At 42.3% G+C, this 19,722-nt stretch overlaps 2 protein-coding genes across 9 annotated transcripts in view; both read left to right on the plus strand.

The window, feature by feature from the left end:
* Positions 1-8,166, plus strand: part of nav1a (neuron navigator 1a) — a 159,311-nt gene extending 151,145 nt beyond the window's left edge. For all 4 annotated transcript variants that reach the window (XM_083769269.1, XM_083769270.1, XM_083769272.1 and 1 more), the window contains exons 32-34: positions 31-149; positions 1,855-2,043; positions 4,024-8,166. In XM_083769269.1, coding sequence (XP_083625395.1) covers positions 31-149; positions 1,855-2,043; positions 4,024-4,119 — 404 coding nt within the window. In that variant the 3' untranslated portion in view covers positions 4,120-8,166. The remainder of the gene's footprint in view (positions 1-30; positions 150-1,854; positions 2,044-4,023) is intronic.
* Positions 8,167-9,421: 1,255 nt separating this feature from the next.
* mybpha (myosin binding protein Ha) overlaps positions 9,422-19,722 on the plus strand; it is a 46,055-nt gene continuing 35,754 nt past the window's right edge. For 3 of the 5 annotated variants that reach the window (XM_083769409.1, XM_083769410.1, XM_083769412.1), the window contains exons 1-8: positions 9,422-9,687; positions 11,923-11,991; positions 12,361-12,426; positions 13,638-13,706; positions 15,138-15,209; positions 16,138-16,209; positions 17,229-17,300; positions 18,465-18,533. In XM_083769409.1, the coding sequence (XP_083625535.1) occupies positions 9,495-9,687; positions 11,923-11,991; positions 12,361-12,426; positions 13,638-13,706; positions 15,138-15,209; positions 16,138-16,209; positions 17,229-17,300; positions 18,465-18,533 (682 nt within the window). In that variant the 5' untranslated portion in view covers positions 9,422-9,494. Of the gene's footprint in view, positions 9,688-11,922; positions 11,992-12,360; positions 12,427-13,637; positions 13,707-15,137; positions 15,210-16,137; positions 16,210-17,228; positions 17,301-17,856; positions 17,929-18,464; positions 18,534-19,722 lie in introns of all 5 variants that reach the window. The other 2 variants (XM_083769411.1, XM_083769413.1) reach the window with 2 other exon arrangements.

Here is a 19,722-nt window from a genome sequence, read left to right on the forward strand (position 1 = left end):
GAGCTGACAGGATGTTTTTACCTTCCCCAGGTCCCTGCTTCTTCCTGTCATGCCCAGTCACAGTGGCGGAGTTCAGGCCGTGGTTCATCGACCTCTGGAACCACTCCATCATACCTTACCTGCAAGAGGGAGCCAAAGATGGAATCAAGGTGCTTACTAACTCACCCATGGATGCATGTGTGTACTGCACATACACAAACGCACATGTTCAGGGTTACTTTATTTTGTCTCCATGGCGGAGAAATTTGTCTTGGACACAAAGACCTGTACTACAGCATACATAAATACAATACAATGCATTACAATACAAGACTCGTACACAGAAGCCCACATACTGTACCTAGTGCAAAAAAAGAGCAGCACCTTAGCACCACCTCAAAGCCTTCTACCCCTACCCTGTCTGCCCTCTGCAAGGACTCGGTTAAGGAGTGTGATTGACAGAGGGACAAAGGAATGCTTGTACCTATTATATTTGCACGCATGTACCTCGTACCTCCTGCCTGAGGGCATTAACCTATACTCAGGGTATAGTACATGGGAGGGGTCAGGCACAATTTTCTTAGCCTGCCCAATGTGATATCTGTGTGCTTGTTTGTGATAGATTCAATCCTTTATTTATCCATGTTGTTTCACTAGGTCTTCCATTATGTTTCCTTAAAGTCATACTGTGTAACCTTTGAGAGACAAAAGGTATTATGTTTCACTGGTATATTGTTTTAACAATATCCATTCCACTTAAAAAACATGTCGTCAAGCGTCAACATGACGCAGGCACTGGAAATGTATTAACTTAGGTATTTTAAAATTGCAGCATTCGTTTTGGAGCCATACTTCTGTGGTTGAGTTAAAAACTGACAATGGAGTTTACCAGAGGTGCCGCAGCATGGGCGTCATTCACTAAACTTGGGTATACGCACAGATTATGTAATCTATTTTTGTCTGTGGATTCTGGCGTACCGGTACTCACATAAAAAATATTTACTGTATGTGCCCAACATTTGTCATCAAACGATCTGTGTTTGGATGCATATGCATATGCAAATTCAAACCTTTTTTTTCTTCTTTCTGTTGACGCATTTAGAGCTGAATTATTAGGTTATTATCAGTGTGATTACTGCAAGTGTGACCACAAGTCTGTGTATTTAGACTGTCGTGCCTTATGTTGCTTTAGGCGACAGACGCACCTCCAATGATGAGTTATTAATGTATAATATTGATCACATGAACGCCACGCAATAGCCTAATAAGTCTTACCATCTGAGGAGGATGCGGTACGGACGCAATCTAGCAGGATAGCTAGCTCGGATAGCGGCGCTGTAGTTTGCCCTGGATCCCATGTCATCATTTTACCTGAGCAAAGGTGAGCATTGTTCAGTAGGCTTGGGCTATATATCCTTCCCTCATTTTATTAGCCCACTATATGGTGTGGTGGTGGGGTGAACTTTCTTATTCACATTACACATGAGAGCAACTTTATTAACGTTCAGCTCGCTTCTGGACAGAACAGCTGTACAAGTTGTCAAGGCGCGTTTGAAAGCTTGCAGATCAGTTTTTTTTCCTTCCCACGTTGGTTTTTTCCGGTTGCCTTTTATGGTGAATGTTAAATGGACAATGCAAGTGATCTACACGGGAGCACACTGGTGATGTACAAACACAGCTGGGATTCATCATCATGAGATACACCTGTGATCGGCACTAAACAAGGCTATAGACTCAAGAAGAATCACACGTCTTACTTCACTTAGTACAAACTGTTACACTCCAATATAGTAGGATCCATCCTAGTTACTGTAGTACATTTACAAACAGCTCTGTGAATTCCCTATTATAATTCCATCCCTTCTTCTCTACCAGGTGCACGGTCAAAAGGCCGTATGGGAGGACCCCGTGGAGTGGGTGAGGGGGACCCTCCCCTGGCCCAACGCCCAGCAGGACCAGTCCAGACTCTTCCACCTACCTCCGCCCAGCACTGGACCGCCCGGCGAGGAGAGGAAAACCCCCAAAGTCACCCCTCCACCCGCCACGCTGGAGTCAGACCCTCTGGTGAGTCGGTGGGAATTTAAGTGTGTGGAAAATGGTACACTAGTACAGTCAAACACTTAGTCTAAAAGAATAGCACTGAAAAAAGTCCTTGCAGCCCCTGTTTCCATTCAGGTCCTGGGTATTCAATTCATAATCATGACCTGAAAAATAACAACAAAAATCTAATCATCACAAAAAGGAGAAAAAAAGAGAAGGGGTTTATAAAGAGGTGGGCGTAGTCACTTGTCTAAGGGAGGAGTGATCATTTCCTCTCATTTTGGCACTGCTGAAAGGTGGATTGGCTGGGGGCCCCCAAAGCATTTCCGGGTGTCCCCAGCCAAAAACGTTGAGAACCCCTGCAATAAAGGACACTTTATTCTGCATGATTCTATTGCCTGAAAATCTGTACAGCGTACAGAAGGTGTCAATCCAGGAAGTAGAGTGCACTTCTGGGACTTCATGCGCTGGGTGAGAAACGTTGATTGAAATGAATCGGCTGGGGTGGTGACATCTGTCCTCTAGTCCAGTGGTTTGAATAGGCTGGGGTGGTGACATCTGTCCTCTAGTCCAGCGGTTTGAATAGGCTTGGGTGGTGACATCTGTCCTCTAGTCCAGTGGTTTGAATAGGCTGGGGTGGTGACATCTGTCCTCTAGTCCAGTGGTTTGAATAGGCTGGGGTGGTGACATCTGTCCTCTAGTCCAGTGGTTTGAATAGGCTGGGGTGGTGACATCTGTCCTCTAGTCCAGTGGTTTGAATAGGCTGGGGTGGTGACATCTGTCCTCTAGTCCAGTGGTTTGAATAGGCTGGGGTGGTGACATCTGTCCTCTAGTCCAGTGGTTTGAATAGGCTGGGGTGGTGACATCTGTCCTCTAGTCCAGTGGTTTGAATAGGCTGGGGTGGTGACATCTGTCCTCTAGTCCAGTGGTTTGAATAGGCTGGGGTGGTGACATCTGTCCTCTAGTCCAGTGGTTTGAATAGGCTGGGGTGGTGACATCTGTCCTCTAGTCCAGTGGTTTGAATAGGCTGGGGTGGTGACATCTGTCCTCTAGTCCAGTGGTTTGAATAGGCTGGGGTGGTGACATCTGTCCTCTAGTCCAGTGGTTTGAATAGGCTGGGGTGGTGACATCTGTCCTCTAGTCCAGTGGTTTGAATAGGCTGGGGTGGTGACATCTGTCCTCTAGTCCAGTGGTTTGAATAGGCTGGGGTGGTGACATATGTCCTCCAGTCCAGTGGTTTTCAACCCTTTTCGTATCAAGGCCCATCATGTATTCTGCATTTGAGCCACGGACCACCGTTTGATGAGATTTAGCCTCTCAGACCCAAAACTTAGAATATATTTTTTGACGTCGTTGGATAAGATGTTGTGGTACCATAGGAGAGGTGGTACCATAGGAGTGATACCGGGCAAGTGTCGATCAAAATAACAATTCTTCTACATTCTCTAATTGTGTAGACGTCTTGTAAATTAAGTAATGCAGATGTTTAATACATTTTGGTTTCATTTTACATTCTCAAGAGTTAAAGATCTAGGGGATTTGGTTACCAAATCTCCATCATTTAGCTGGGGACCACCTGGAATTCCCTCAAGGAAGGACCACTGGTGGTCCCGGCCGGACCACTGGTCGAGAACCACTGCTCTAGTTTTTGAGGGGCTATGCCCAGCTTTGTCTGTTTGTGTGTACCCCATAGCCATGATTTGATTGGCTGAGCACCCCATAGCGATGATTTGATTGGCTGAGCAATGTACGTATTGAGGATAAAAAGTGAGGACAGAAAAGTGAGGACGCCACAGGTGATCAGCCTTGAGGATTAGACTTGAAGACTTGAGGATAAAAGAACTTGAGGAGAAAAAGTGAGGACACCAATTGTGTTTGGCCGGAATGTGATGATGCATGATGATGTATGTATGATGACAAGAGCGCCCCTCACTTCACACGGGTGTGATTTTTGTTTCATATTTGTTTCATATTCCACCTCTCTGTATCCCCCTGCTTGCGCAGATGGCCATGTTACTGAAGCTCCAGGAGTCTGCCAACTACATCGAGTCTCCGGAGCGGGAGGGAATGTTGGACCCCAGTCTGCAGGCGACGCTCTGAGCACAGCAACCTGCTACACAATGGACACAATGCTGCCTGAAATAGTACTACGGAGGATGACGACCGTCAGCCAAGCCACTGGAAACACGGTTGAGCCTAACAAAATGGCTGACTGCGTGTGGTGGTGGAACATGGTGTTCACACGAGAGAACTTAACAGACTGAAAAGTCATCTGTGTGCTCAGTAGGCAGTTTTAGAGACTTAACTTATGAACATAAAGGACCTACAGAATGTGTGATTTTATGGACAAAGGATAAAGTCTGCCTGACTATTATTATAATATTGGGGGGGGAACCCATAAAAACGTGTGGGCGAACATGTCGGGGAAAGGTATCGATTTGTCTTTTCTCTGTTCCTCGGTTTTGTTGTCGAGGAGGGGGTTTTGGAGTTGCTGAATCTGCAAGTGCATGGTAACCAGAAGAGTGTGATGCAACATTTTTACATTATAACCTTATTGATCAAGACCGCCATCTTTTTTCCATTTGTAGCCACTAAGACGACTAGTGCGGACTGAATTTGTGCCGAGGAGGCACAGGCTTCATTCAGCAAAGAGATAAAGCTCCAACAGTAAATTGTGACAACATCTGATTTCCCCCAAAATTCGGACCGTCACTAGGCATTAGCCAAAAAATGCACTTTATTTTCTACCTATCCTAATTGGGTTTTTTTATTGGCTGTGTCAGTGTCTGGAAGAGCACATTTTGGCCTGATTGGCTTGACTGTGTCTTTACAACTAAGTTCTCTAGGTGGCAGTGTTTACTACCATCGGCCTCTGCAGCACTCTCAAAGTGTGTGCCTCTCACTTATTGAAGGTGCTCGGTAGAATGCCACACACTTAATATACAAAGTAAATCGCAGGTAGCGTTCTTGTGTTGTCTGTTTTATTAAGACATCATACCATTCACTGATATTCATCAGATGCATCGGATGGTCAGAACTGTGAATTGGTGGGTAAAAGAAGTGCATAAAAGTGACGTGCATGGGTGAACACTGAAACAGTTTTAGGATCAGTCTATTATAGAATGACATTATCATTGGATCCGATGGTCGGCGGTTTAGTTTGGCTGTGTATTGATATCAATAACCACAGATGTGAATGAGGAGGCTGTCAAGCTGCCTACTGGAATGTCGTCGGTACCAGACATTCCCTCGGTATATGCATCAGCAGGTGGTGTGAGCTAACTGACTGATGTTAGCAGACATTGTCTCATCTCAACATAGGCTACTATAAAACCCCAGAGGTAGGGGGAAAAGTGGCTTATTTAACCTGTCTGCCAACACGGCCTACACTTTCTGGTTATGCTCGTGTAACATTCTGTACTTAGAATACTTTTGAAATATACACAATACATCCTCTTGTGATCGTTATGAGAGGATACAGCTTTGAAATCTGTTTTTTTTGTAGGATTTTATACTGAATTGTCCTCACTGATAATCATCTACATCTACTAGCTAACATGCCATTGAGTCTGACCATCAGCCAAAATGATTTATCGACAGCGGCGCTGTTGTAGAAGCTCTAGATTTCAGTCATCACTGTTCCTACTAATATCTCCCGTTCATCACCCCACGAGTGCTAGAGCAGACCACCAATGAAGAAACTGCCATCCGCCATTGCAGAACCTGTACAACAATAAGAATCGTCCTACTCCACGTTTTTTGGGTTATTTATATCTAAAAACAACATTATTGACTTATATAATTTGATTTTATTTCATTGTCCCATACAGTATATGCCATATATTCTGACATCTCACAAGCGCAACAGGCGCGAGTGTCAGTTGCAGAGAGCTGAGCCTAATTTATATATATTATCGGATGTATAAGATCATCGGCATCGATAACTGTTATTTCATTTGTAAGGTTATGGTACGGTTGCTTCTGCATTATAAGTCTCCTCTTGCCTTTTCCTTCCCTCGCCAGCTCTCTTCATGACAGTTGACAGAAATGACAGCTGTCTGTAGATCAGTGGTTCTCAACTTGTGGGACCTAAACCAAAAAGAATACGAGAAAAAGATCAACAAAACTCTACTATTAAAGCTGCTCTAACATAAAACATAAAAGAAAGCGGCAAACATACAAACCATGACAATAGCCGATCTACAAGCTTGTAGATCTGCTATTATCACAATGTTTACCTGTGGAACCGAGTCAAACGAAATTGAATGCCTCAACTCCTACATTCCAAGTGCTTATCAGGGTGGGGGGTCCCCCAGTTCAAATATTTTCAGGGGGTCATGGCCTGAAAAAGTTGAGAACCACTGGCGTAGACGAGGGTAGGAGGGAGGGGGGCTGTGGGGGTACTACTGTAAACAAATGTGGTGTGCTCTTAATTTCTTATCTCTGTGCCATTTGACCTTAGACTGCCATGTTGTGTTCCGATGCCTGGTCTGTACCTTCCAAAACACACAGGGTGCTGCTGGGGTAAAAGACTAGACACGTTGCCTCAGATTATTATTATCTGTGCCTAAAACACAATGTTGGCCTGATTTAAGCTGTCTGCCTGGCCCCTAAGCTGCTGTACAAAACTACCACACAAAGGCCTATAGGTTTTAGAGGGAGAGAGATCATACTATCATAGACTCTGGGGCTTTCCTGAGGATCCTTGCGAAGCATAGCAGAAGCATGCCAAGCTTACGCGTGCGTCACACAAGGGGACGTTCGGTAGGCCAATCAGAGACAATGTAAACGCTTGTTTCCTCATGCCAATAAAACTCCCTTGGGTTGAATTGATGAGTCCCGGGAAAAGGCACGCTGTGGTTGGCCAGTAGTCACTTGAGTGGCAGCGACACAGCCCGAGTGGAATAGTAATAGAGTGGCGACACTAGCGTTGACTCCCATTGTAACAATGGAATGCGGAAGTGCTCATTCTATCTCAATGGGATAGTTCCAATGTTTGGAACTATAGCCCATAGGCACCCGCTTTGCAACAAAATCAAAGCGTGTCGCCACCCTCTTAATAGTCCACTCGGGACTTCCGCTTGACTTCCGCCTAATGCTCTAGACACATGGCTCCAACGAACTGCAGAGGCCAATGAGGCATCTATTTGATAAAATATCTATGTGTACTGTACCCTGGAGAACCCTGACCTATTATGATGTCACTTTAACGATGTCACTTTAACACCCCCATCAGATCAAAGAAAAACAGCACGCTGGGTAGACAGAGAGGATGAAACATTCGGACCTTTTGGCTGGTAGTTATAACGATAGAACTGATAGTAAAGAGTGTGCGTGTGTGTGTTATCTGTGTGCACCTCTGTGCTAGGATAGACTGTGTAAAAGAACAGAACAATGAATGGGCTTCTTACTATAGTTGACACCGAACAACACCTTACACATTGTCCTGAATATCAAGCACGTGCACGACGTGATGCATTTGTCCGTCGAGTCGCCTAAGAGTGAAAGTTGGTGTAATGACACAGCGGAGAAGTGATCATGTGGATGCATGTATATCCCTGCCCTGGTGTGTCCTCCCCCCAGAAAACCTTGCCTCGATCCGGATCGTTGGACCTACCGTACTTACCTTATGCATAGCTCTGGTCCATAGCTCTAATGCGTTGCATTCGCATTAGAGCTATGGAACAGAGCTACCTTATCCATAGGGAGGGGGGAAGGGGATTTGAATAACTATCTTATGTCCATGTTTTGTTTGTTTTTAAGCAGATATTTTTTTTCTTTCTTTCTTATGTAATTCTTTGTATAGCTATCCTTCTTGTTTTGTTTTTTGTACAGGACATGGCTATTGTAAACATTGTAAATAGTCAACGAACGCATCTCTGCGACAGCAATCACTTAAACTATGGAGGTGTGTGTGTGTGTGTATAAAGACTCAAGAGAAGGCCCTTGTTAATGCAGTGAATGCAGGAGGATCCTGGCGGTCATTTTGTATTCCTCCGCTGTGTGAAGGAGCAATATAGAGGCTTGATGGAGAGAAGGGGGCTAATAGTGGATTCATGGCATGTCTATAAAAACCACGGCGAATCCCATATGTCTAACATTGCTCTATAGACACTCAATAAAGTCATGCCATTCTTAACGTGTCAATGTGTCTTGAGCTTTTGTGTGTGTGCGCGTGTTTGTGTGTGTGTGTGTGTGTGTGTGTGTGTGTGTGTGTTACAGTGAATTATAACTTGTATAAATAATAATATCCCGGACCCTAACTGATTAGATGTTGATTTCAGTGAGTTGTTCTGTAAAGGAATTGCCATTCATTCATTATTTTTCTTAATTAATTAATTTTCTTCACTACAGTTTTGAAAATTTCACAAATCCTGAAAAATGACTCCTCTCAGCCAATTAATTGTTCAGTTTTGTCAGCAGCAGATGTACAGTAGGCTAATGGAAATGTACTCGAGTTTGAGTAAGAGTAATGAATATCAACAAAATCGAAAGTACAGATCCTCATAATATGTACAGTACAGTAGTCTACTCAAGTACATTTACTCAGTTACTGTCCACCTTATAAGTCGAAATGGTAGTTTCCCTTAATATAAACCCCCCAGTGTGCTTCGTTGATGTTGTTTTACCTATTTTCGCCACTGAAGGGCGCCAAAGCTTAAGTGATTATTCTTTTTGGATCGCGGTCTTTGCTTTCTGTGGCTATAGACCAATTCTTTGTTTACAAACATTGGGACTGTACTGGGCGCACGGGTGACTGTTTCATGTAATCAATTCAATTCCCAACAGATCTCCAAACCTGTTGTTTTGGGGAGCGCTGGTTTCAGTCCATTCAATCTCTTTTGTGTGTTTGCAAGTGAGTCAGTGAGATGCCTATAGGAGACATTTATACTTCAAAGCGCAACAGTATTGCGCACAGAGAACAGCTGATATACAAGCTCACATCACATCGCATCGCGGATGTGAGTGTTGTGAGCGTAGAGGTCTGCGTGCGTGACACCATCGAGGGACGATGCATAGATTATACTTGATGGGCTGCAGGTGCGCGTGCAGCCATGGACAACCAGGCTCTGCTGCCGTGATAATGAGCGCACCTCGCTGTATGTGAGTTACAAATCTGTAATTTTTACTGTGAGACTTTTGAGACTGTTCTGGCTCCATAGTATGATGCGTTAAGTTAAGTATAGCCAATGTTTTGCTGCTGTTTTTTGTGTGCGTCTGCGTGTTGCTTGCAGGTGACAATATGCCAAATCGTGAGCGCATCCGAGTTGAATGATGAAGGGAGGCAGCTAGGGAGGGTCAAGGGTGGATCTTTCTGTGACTGGGTATAGCGTCACACGTCCCATAAGGTCATGCGGGTGGAGTCTCTTTGCCTATATTACCTGTTCAAGTCCCTCTTTTCTCCTTTATCCAGAGGAGTGATAGAGAGGACTGGCTGATTCCTAACAGGATATTTACTTTATTTTTGCACCACCATGCCATCCAAACCCGCACCCATCAAAAAATCCCCCGCCAAGAAGGCGGCAGAGGCAGAGCCCGCTGCTCCGCCGCCACCTGCCGCCGAGGTACCTGCGGAGGCTGCGCCGGCCGAGGCTGCTGCTGCGCCCGCCGCGGCGGAGGAGGCAGCGCCTGCTGCAGCCCCAGCGGAGGAAGGAACCCCCGCTGAAGGTACTACTATAGTGCTCTGTCCTGAGTCCTGACCTGGTGGTGCATGGGATGGGAATACAGTATACCCTTGGCCTTGATATAACAACAGGTCTTTATGAGTATAGTCTCGCGTTGACAGACTGTTGCTTCCTCGATTATAGTTGTCTTTATACTCTTGTCTATACCTACGCGAGACTATTATGACTCTGAGTATGACTATGACCGTGGATGATGCCTGGCTGTCTTTCTTGACCCAAGGCTATAGGAAAACTTGGAAAAGGGCTCTCATCATCAGCAAAGTGCGTTTAGCCTATACTCATATTGTTACTACTTTTTCGATGAATTGAGTAGAAGGACTCCTCCTACTCAATTGAAAGGACCCCAATGGTGAATGGACCCCAATATAGGCTTTCTTGGATTAATCATTTTTACAGTATTGTACCCTATACTGTACTTGTTCATGCAAACAGTTAATAAAGTATCAATCGATAATAACCTTAACACATTTTGATTTATTGAATAGGCCTACTTTTATCAGAGAGAGAGAGAGAGAGAGCACCTGTAGAAGATTGAACCCAAGAAAGCACAACATTGCTTGTTTCCATTGGGGTCCTGTGTATTTAATTCATTGAAACATTTAGTGACAGACAAATACAATACAATACAAAAACATCATAAAAGAAAAATATGTGCAGTAAATATAGGCATCCATTGTGATGGGCTTGGATTTATTCACAGTGGCAAGTGATATTTCCATTCATAGTGTTTTCAAATACCTACTAGCCTACTGTGAATGATTTATTAACTCATATGCCTGCCTGTTTATCGTCAGAGGATTTAAACATTCTATTAAACCCTCAAACAGTTGACGTCAAGTATAGCCTAGGTTGGAATACAAAGTAACCAACACCGACCGTACTGTAACTCATGCTGCATTTTAATGGGTGTAGGTCATCTCCTGAATGCACTGACCCAGTTGCTCTAGTCCTCAGAATGCTGATGACATCAATTGGAAGGCGTTATAGGGGAGCCAGCAATACCTTACATGTATGATTTATGACTTAAGTCGTAAAAGTATACTTTTATAAGGATTATGTTATGAGCATTATATATATATAGTATCTGAATAATAGTTAGAACCATACTTGTACAGTGTTATAAGCAGATTACAATGCATTATAAGTATATGTTTCTAATGCATTATAGACATGGGATGTATAATATGTGATACCTAACTGATCAAGCCAGACCCATAATATCCAAATGATATTTAATCTATCCGTAATTGTCCCAACTGATCTGATATCTGAATCTACTTGTCCAGTGTGGTACATTTTCTTTCCTTTATGATTTTCCTCTACACTTTACACACTTTGACTTATTACTTCATACAATTGTATGATAACCTTTATAACCTGGTGGGACCGAACAGTGTGGCATTCCCGCCACACCGCCACACCACCACTCTGACTATAGGACTAGTGGGCTTCAGAATACTGGAGTGGTATTATACCTTGTATACATGTAGTGTGTATTTAACTACACATACTGTATTTGTTTGAGCATGTGACAAATAAAACCTCTTGAATCTCGGTGCTTCGGATCGAGTGGGTTTGCTATCAAAACAATGTGGCACTGGCAACCCTCACCACTTTGATAGGTGAGGGAACTATAAGGCTATACGATTCATTGAATCTTTCATGGTAAAGGCTATACAACTTGGTACATCACTGTCTGGAACCTTATCTAACCTCTTTTTTCCAACAAGGTACAGTATGCTAACATTGCATTTTATGTACATATGCCAGCAGAATTAATGCTACTGCATTTGCAACGCAATTGGCTAAATAAACACAGTACTGTAGGTCAACACAACGCTGTCTCAACCCAAATGTGCCCAAAGTTAAACGTCTTATGTGACTTAAAGGTGGGGGGGGGGATATATGATTTACGATTCTGTCCCTATCGGGACAACTCGGACGGCGCTGAGTCAGCTCAAGCGGACTGCGCAATGTTCGGCACAGCTCAGAGGTGCGTCCCGCGGCTCATCGTTTCAACTGGAACTGGACTTCCGCATTCCTGGAGTGCGGATGTCCCGGAACTTCCGGAAGGTCAACATGTGCCGCTCTTATTTGCCATAGTTTGGGGGCGAGACAGTGTTGGTCAGCATAATTGATTCTAGATTGTAGAACAACAATTGAGCCTGCTTTGCCCTGAAAGATGCGCTGACTTGTGATGTTCAACCTGTAATCTCAGCCCCTACACCTGCTGTAGAGGAGGAGACTCCGCTTCCCAGCCTTGAACCTGAGGCTGTTCCAGTTGATGGTAAACCAAACCCTCAACTCTGTTAGAAACCAACCATCATACCCACCTGACAACTTTAACCTGTTACCTGTTACCATGATAGTTCTTTTTTAACTTAATGGTAAGGCTAAAGGCTTCCACTTTTACATCACATCTGACATCTTTTATCATAAGGAAATATATGATCATGTTGCATCATATATATAATGGCTTGTATGCCAGTATAGAGTTGATACAATATAGAATTTATGAAATTCTATTGCTACTGCTGACAGAGGTCATTGTTGTTGATACTTTATTGTGAAAGTGTGACACATTTGCCCACTTTTGACAAACAAAAAAGCTGTTTCCTGCTGATACTAACTCTGGATGTTCAACCCATAACCTCAGCCACCGCACCTGCTGTAGAGGAAACTCCAGCTCCCAGCAATGAAACCGAGGCTGATGAAGCTGATGGTAACTCTCATTCATATCTTAAAGGACCACTTCACCACTTTTCAACTTCTCTTCCTATAATTGGTCCTAACTAATGTTCATGATAAAATACCACCATTTTTTCCTACTCAGTCTGTGTCTCATAGGAAGGCTGTGGGCAGTTCAGAAACCCGTCCACCAGTGACATCATCGATGGTGAATCCAAGCTTATAGAAACGGCAGGCTTTCTTTTCCTGAAAAGTTGCAATGCGATAATCTAAATCTAAATATATTTTAAAATAAATCTTGTTTAAAAGAAAATCTGCCTAATGATGATGTCACTGGTGGACGGGTGTCCGAACTGCCCAAAGCCCTCTTATGAGACACAGACTGAGTAGGAAAAATATGTTGTGAGTTTTATCATGAACATTAGTGAGGACCAATTATATGAAGAGATGTTGAAAAGTGGTGAAGTGGTCCTTTAAGTTAACTACAACATAACCTCTTACACTATAAAGGCCCTTTCAGACGGGCAACGAGTGACGCAGGCATTGCCGCCTGGATCAGCGACGGGTCTGCTCCAGTGTTCATGAGGGCCGCGGGACGCGCAGGGTAAAAAAAAGAAGCTGACCACAATCGACCGAACCAAGCACGCGCGAGACAATATCACTGGACCGCGCCCCCTCAACTTCTCTGCGCGTCCAAAATAAACGCACACCTCTCCTTGATAATGAATTCCTAGGCGTGTCAGTCGCTGCCCGCCTGAAAAGGCCTTAACACTTTTTTAAATGTGTCCGTTAAGTCCACAAATGACAAATGTGTAGGCTTGCACGGGCCCTATTTTCGTCAGTGCCTTACCCCTATCCCTAAACTTCTTTGCTGCTTCTTTTTTCTTTTTTTACACATTTTAAAACATTTTAAATTGTTCAACTAGCCGATCTACGTTGACACGTTGTGAGCTTGTATATCGGCTATTTGAACTATTCAAAAATGTTTTTCAAAATAGTAAAAAAAAAAAGGCAAAGAAGAATTTAGGGATAATGGCCCTGGTACAGTATGTGCCTACTGATGCCAGTAGAGTCAATACTAATGTCAACATATGCACTGCAATTGCTTGTAAATGCTATGGATCAACATTGTTGATTCTATACGTTGTAGATAGAACAACAATTTGTCCTGCTTTGACCTATAAACCTCGTTTCTGCTTCTATGATACTAACCTGTGACTTGTGATGTTCGACCTGTAACCTCAGCCACTGCGCCTGCTGTTGTAGAGGAGACTCCAGCTCCCAACCTTGAACCCGAGGCCGTTCCAGTTGATGGTAACCTTGAGCCATTTTATTAAGTCAGCTACAGTTTATAATATAAGCTGTTAAAATATGTTTTAAAAATGTTGTGGTTCTGCATGCTACGGCTATACCTACCACTTTGTACATCACTGGAACATTCTCTAACCGCTTTTATCACAAGGTAGAGTAATTTGATTTGGTTAAAATAATTGTTAAATAGCAGATTAAACAAGTGAAATTGGAAGTGATGATGATAATACAAATACATTATTGGGTAACTGGAACACTGTAAAAATGAAGCTGATAAATGGGTACTCTCCCTGTTGGCAGAAATGTTTTGTTTTAACCCGAAAATATCTCTTAACCCTACCTTCAGCAGACATAATATAAGGTTAAATTATAAATGCAACATTATATTTGTTTCCTAAACAGTATTGAATCTTGATATAAGCTATTTATTAACTGGTATGTTGTATGGAAGCCGCCATTGCTGTTGATTCTTCATTTGACAACAATTAACCCTCACTTGTAACTTCATTGTGATGTTTCGGCCTCTAACCTCAGCCACTGCACCTGATGGTAACCGTCACCCCCTTTTTTATATAATCCAACAATAACCTCTTATAATACTTAAAATGTGTTTTTCTTTCATGGTAAGGGTGGAACTTTGTAACATCTCTTGAACATACACTAACCTCTTTGTATTGTCACAAGGTCGAGTATGATCGCATCACATCCCTTTGGCACGGTTGAGACTTTGTCATCATTCACTCTCCTGTCTATTTTCTTGCATCTCTATGCGTATTATGTTACCTGGTCCAGTTCTTTTGGTTCTGTGTCCATCTCTTCCTCAGCTGTTTCTTCTTTTTAATCACACCCCATGTGTGTATATTAGACTTATTTCCCAGTCCGTTCTTATTGGATCATGTGTCCCGTGTTTCATGTGTCAGTTTATGTGTAGTCTCTCGAGACAGATGGAGTTTTTGACGATGTGTTCTCAGATTGGTTTATGTGTGACAGCTGCTGTCCTCGTTTACTTGCGTCACCTGCAAGCCACTACCCCCCCAGTGTTGTGTTTTTATCACCACCTGCTTCTCTGTCCTGCCTGTGTTTGGGTCATGAGCACCACCACACCAGCTCATAACTATAACAGATAATATGAATGACAACATAGTATTTATACTGTACACCGGTGGTTCCCTACCTGTGGGTCGGGATCCCATAGGGATACATATACTGTATATCCCCACAAAAAATATATAAGAAAGAGGAAATATGATTATTTTGGAGGGCCCCCATTTAAAATATGATTATTTTGAGGGGCCGAAAAGGTTGAGAACCACAGCACTATGGCTATAATACTATGGATCAGCATTTCATGTTGCAGAACAACAATAGGTCCTGCTTTGTCGTCTAGTCTATGTTACTAACCTGTGGTTTGTGATGTTGAACCTGTAATCTCAGCCAGTGCACCTGCTGCTGTTATAGAGGAGACTCCAGCTCCCAGCAATGAGCCTGAGGCCGTTCCAGTTGATGGTAACCTTCAGCTCTTTATATAAACCAACTATCATATAAGCTCTTATGATATTTAAAATGTGGTTATTTTTCATGGTAAGGCTACAAATGTGTACATCACTGGAGCATTCTCCAACCGCCTTTCACAAGGTGCTAAATTGTTGCTGTCGGGAGTTATATCTACAATGTACTGTATATCTGCCATTTCTGCTACTTTTGTGGGACACTGCAGTAGGACGAAGTAGGGCGTTAATTTATGAAAAAACAAAGTTAAAATATGGTCATAAGAGGTTTCTACTCGACAGCAATGATATGATAATGGTGTATTATATCCGTACTGTATACTGTATGCCAGTTGACATAATACTAGTAATAACATAGAATTCATGAAATTCTATTTCCTATTACTGAAAGAGGCCATTGTTGTTGATTGTTCATTGGACACCAATGTAGCCTTAGCCTATACTTTCTACTGCCAAGGCTGTTTCTAGTCATTGACACTAACATGCAATCTGTAACCTCAGCCACAGCGCCTGCTGTAGAGGAGACTGCAGCTCCCAGCAGTTAAACCGAGTCTGATAAAGCTGAGGGTAACCTTCACCCCTTTTTTATAAGCCAATTATAATAACCGCTTATAATTGTTGAATTGTGGTGATATGGTAAGGCTATATATCTTTGGAACATACACTAACCTCTTTTGTAGTGTGATATCGGTATGATAAGATATCAAGTATCGATATGCCAGTAGTGTTATTAATACTAATGACAAGTTGAGAACAGCATATTTCTGAAATATGTTATGAATCCAATGCAGTATAGGAGGTCAACATGGTCGATTCAAGGTTGCAGAACAACAATAATTGGTCCTACTTTGTCTTAGAAACTTTATTTCTAGTCTAGGATACTAAACCTCTGGCTCTGACATGTGGTGTTCAACCTGTAATCTCAGCCACTGCACCCGCTGCTGTTATAGAGGAGACTCCAGCTCCCAGCAATGAACCTGAGGCCGTTCCAGTTGATGGTAACCTTCAGCCCTTTATATAAACCAACTATCATATTCATATAAGCTCTTAGGATATTTAAATGCTGTGATTTTTCATAGGCTATGAATGTGTACATCACTGGAACATTCTCTAATCGCCTTTATCACAAGGTGTCAGCTATGATAATTGATAACAACCTTGTTCCCAGGCTTTTCTCATCTCACGAAAAGAAAAGTCTGGTAAAAGAACTATGACAGAAAGTGTCCATAGGGCAGGAATTCCGTGCATATGCACTTCCTCCAGAAACTATTCTATTTTCGTCCGATCGCAATTCGCGAGTACGAGTACGGCATCAAAGTAACTTCCATCGGCAGTAATTCCTGTATTTAGACACTTTCAGTAGCAGTTCTTGCCCAGCATAATGATAATTGCATTATGTTCTGTCAAGTTAATGCTAATAACATAATTGATTAAATTATATTGCCTATTACTGAAAGAATGAGGTCATTGTTGTCTATTCTTCATTGCACAACAAGTTGGCCTACTTTCCACTACCAAAGCTCTTTCTAGTCATCGATGCTAACTTGTAGTTTGTAATCTCAGCCACTGTATCTTCTATAGAGGAGACTCCGACTACGTACAGTAACCTCTTTATTTTGTCTTGAGGTATAGTATGATAACGCAGCAGCATATATCTATATGCAATTAGAGTTGGTGCTAAACAGTGTATTTCTGCAATTAAGAAATGCTTATAAATGCAGTACAGTAAAGGCCTATTCATAATCCAGTTTTAGGTGATAAGGTGACAACCAAAACGGTGGCTAGTAAAAACAAGAGAGATGAGTTTGGATGAGCGGTGAGTCTCTTACCACCTCAGCGTGACGTCATGTTGTAGTTTTCAGTGGCCACCGTATCACCTGAAACTGGAGTATGAATAGGCCTTAACTAAGTACACATTATTGATTCAAGCTTACAGAACAACAATATGTCCAGCTTTGTCCTATAATCCTTGATTTATAGTCTATTATACTAAGCTTGTACCAACCTGTAATCTCAGCCACTGCACCTGCTGCTGTTGTAGAGGAGACTCCAGCTCCCAGCCATGAACCTGAGGCTGTTCCAGTTGATGGTAACCTTCAGCTCTTAACCAACTATAAATTACAAGATTACAAAAAATGTGGTGATTGTTCAACAATGTTTTCTACCACTTTGTACATCACTGGACCATTCTCTTCCTGCCTTTATCACAAGGTGCTTACATAATGTTGCATTTTGCTCTTATATGCCAGTCAAGTATACTCATTTATTCTTCAAAGAAAAGGGGTCATACAGCTCGTAGTTTTTATCGACAAAGTATGTCTACTTCATACCCTAAAGAAGACATAATTTGACGAAATGTTGGTGTATTAAATAATAATAATAGAAAAGATATTGCATCGTGACTACAAGCTGTACGACCTCTCTTTGAAGAGAGGTTCCACTGTTTCCAAGTTAATTACTAATAAAATGGAATTTATGAAATTCTATTGGCTAATATTGCACAAATTCCACTAATGATGGTATAGTATAAACACAGCAGGTCGTCATTGTTGACTTGGTTGTAGAGCAATAATTGGGCCTTGTAGAAAATTGAAATTATTTCTAGTTGTTGATACTAACTTGTGATGTTCAACCTGTAACCTCAGCCACTGCAACTGTTGCAGAGCAGAGTCAGGAGACTCCAGCCCAGCATGAAACTGAGGCCATTAGCGTCGATGGTAACTCACCTTGTTTTTTTACAACCTGGTAAAACTCTGAACAACATCCTCTAACCAAGCGGTTCCCAAACGTTTCAGGTCGAGGCCCACAATGAGATTAGACGTTTGCCGCACGGGATAGTGAAAATAGCCGATCTACAAGCGCACAACATGACGCTTTATGCCGTGTTGGAAACTAATTCTTAATTAGTATATATTTTTTAAGGAATTTCTTAGATTTGTTTGTTTAAAAATGTATGAAATCCTTAAAAAAAATTTTTTGAAACATACAGTATCTATTTCTAAATGTGGGAAAAGAAAATGAGTCGTGAACCATATTTGGTCCGTGCCCCACGAATGGGCCCCGACCCTCTGTTTGGGCACCAGTGCGCTAACCTCTTTTACAAATACCTTCTCGTCTCCTTATTTACAGTGGTCATCAGTAGTTAATAGTAGCTAATGCTAAGGCAATAATGGGAGGCTATATTAACTACAGTTCCCATAGTTCTTTGCAACTAACATCTCCTCAGTGCTAACATGTATCTAATGTCTGCTAGCTACTGCTCCCGCTGCCGAGGACTCTGAAGGCCTAGCTTCTGCTGCTGACGCTCCAATAGCTGATGATGGTAAATCATGTTGTGCATATTGTAGTCCAACTTCCACCCAGCATCTGTCCTGCAAAGGTATTGCAGTGCTTTCAAACCTAATCCTCGTGGATTGGTTGGATCAACAGTACAGCTACAGTATTACAGCAAGCTTGTGACTTGTGATAGTGCTCAGCATGAAACGGAGGCCATTAAAGTAACTCTCACACATACTGTATTGATGATTGTCAATATTCCAGTAGATAATGAGGCAAAAACAATTAGGTCTAATTGAAAAGGTTTATTTGAAGATGATACAAAATGAGAATAAGTCAAAAAGATAAGGTAGATAATAAAAAGAATAAGTTCAAAAAGTACAAAGAGTAAAAAAGGATATTGCCATACAAAGCAATGATGAACCAAAAGAGAGACGTGGTCCTCAGTTTAGTCGGCTATTAGCTGCATTCACCCAACTTGCATTCAGGTATATAGCAAGTGATTTCATAATACAAGCAAGATACCGGCCCACACCAAAGTTCCATGGCAGTTTCCAAGTTCTTCCCACAAAACACACAAGTCATCTCCCACAGCACCGATCGCCTCAGAACATTTGAGAACTGCCAGAGAAAGTTGACTTACTGGCTATACAAGCCGGGATGATTTCACATTGCACATGGACAGAAACACAAGCACATAACCCACCAGACCAGCTCTGTGGTGTACTATAACACTGCACTGGTTCAGAGAGAGGCGACGTGTCACACAGAGAGCACAGTGCAGGGTCAACATGGATACATTCGGTCAGAGGGACAATTAAAGCATGCATAGGTCGAAGGGTTAATAGAATATACACCCCTGTATATAGAATGATGTATGATTCTCCAATAACTGTAGGCTATTTCTTTACTCAGCTGCGATCCACATGATACGTCCTTGTTTTTACAATAATAGGTACGACTTGGTAAAACACTGACTGGACGATGTTCTCTAATCTCTTTAAAAATGAGCTAGTAGTCTCTTTAATGGTCTTGTGCAAATGCTAAGACAATAGTGGTAAATAGAAATATGACTTGAGGGAGACTGAAAACCTCATTTCCCATAGTTCTTTGCACTAGTACTGAGTGACCTTTGACTGGAGAAACATTTCAATTTGCAGGTAACAATAAAGTGTTGAATTTTTGAGGGGAGCACACGCTGCACACCACTCCAATGACTGGCCGCGTGTGTCCCT

Source organism: Protomyctophum parallelum (assembly GCF_964188405.1).
Source record: "Protomyctophum parallelum genome assembly, chromosome: 7".
Taxonomy (NCBI): domain Eukaryota; kingdom Metazoa; phylum Chordata; class Actinopteri; order Myctophiformes; family Myctophidae; genus Protomyctophum; species Protomyctophum parallelum.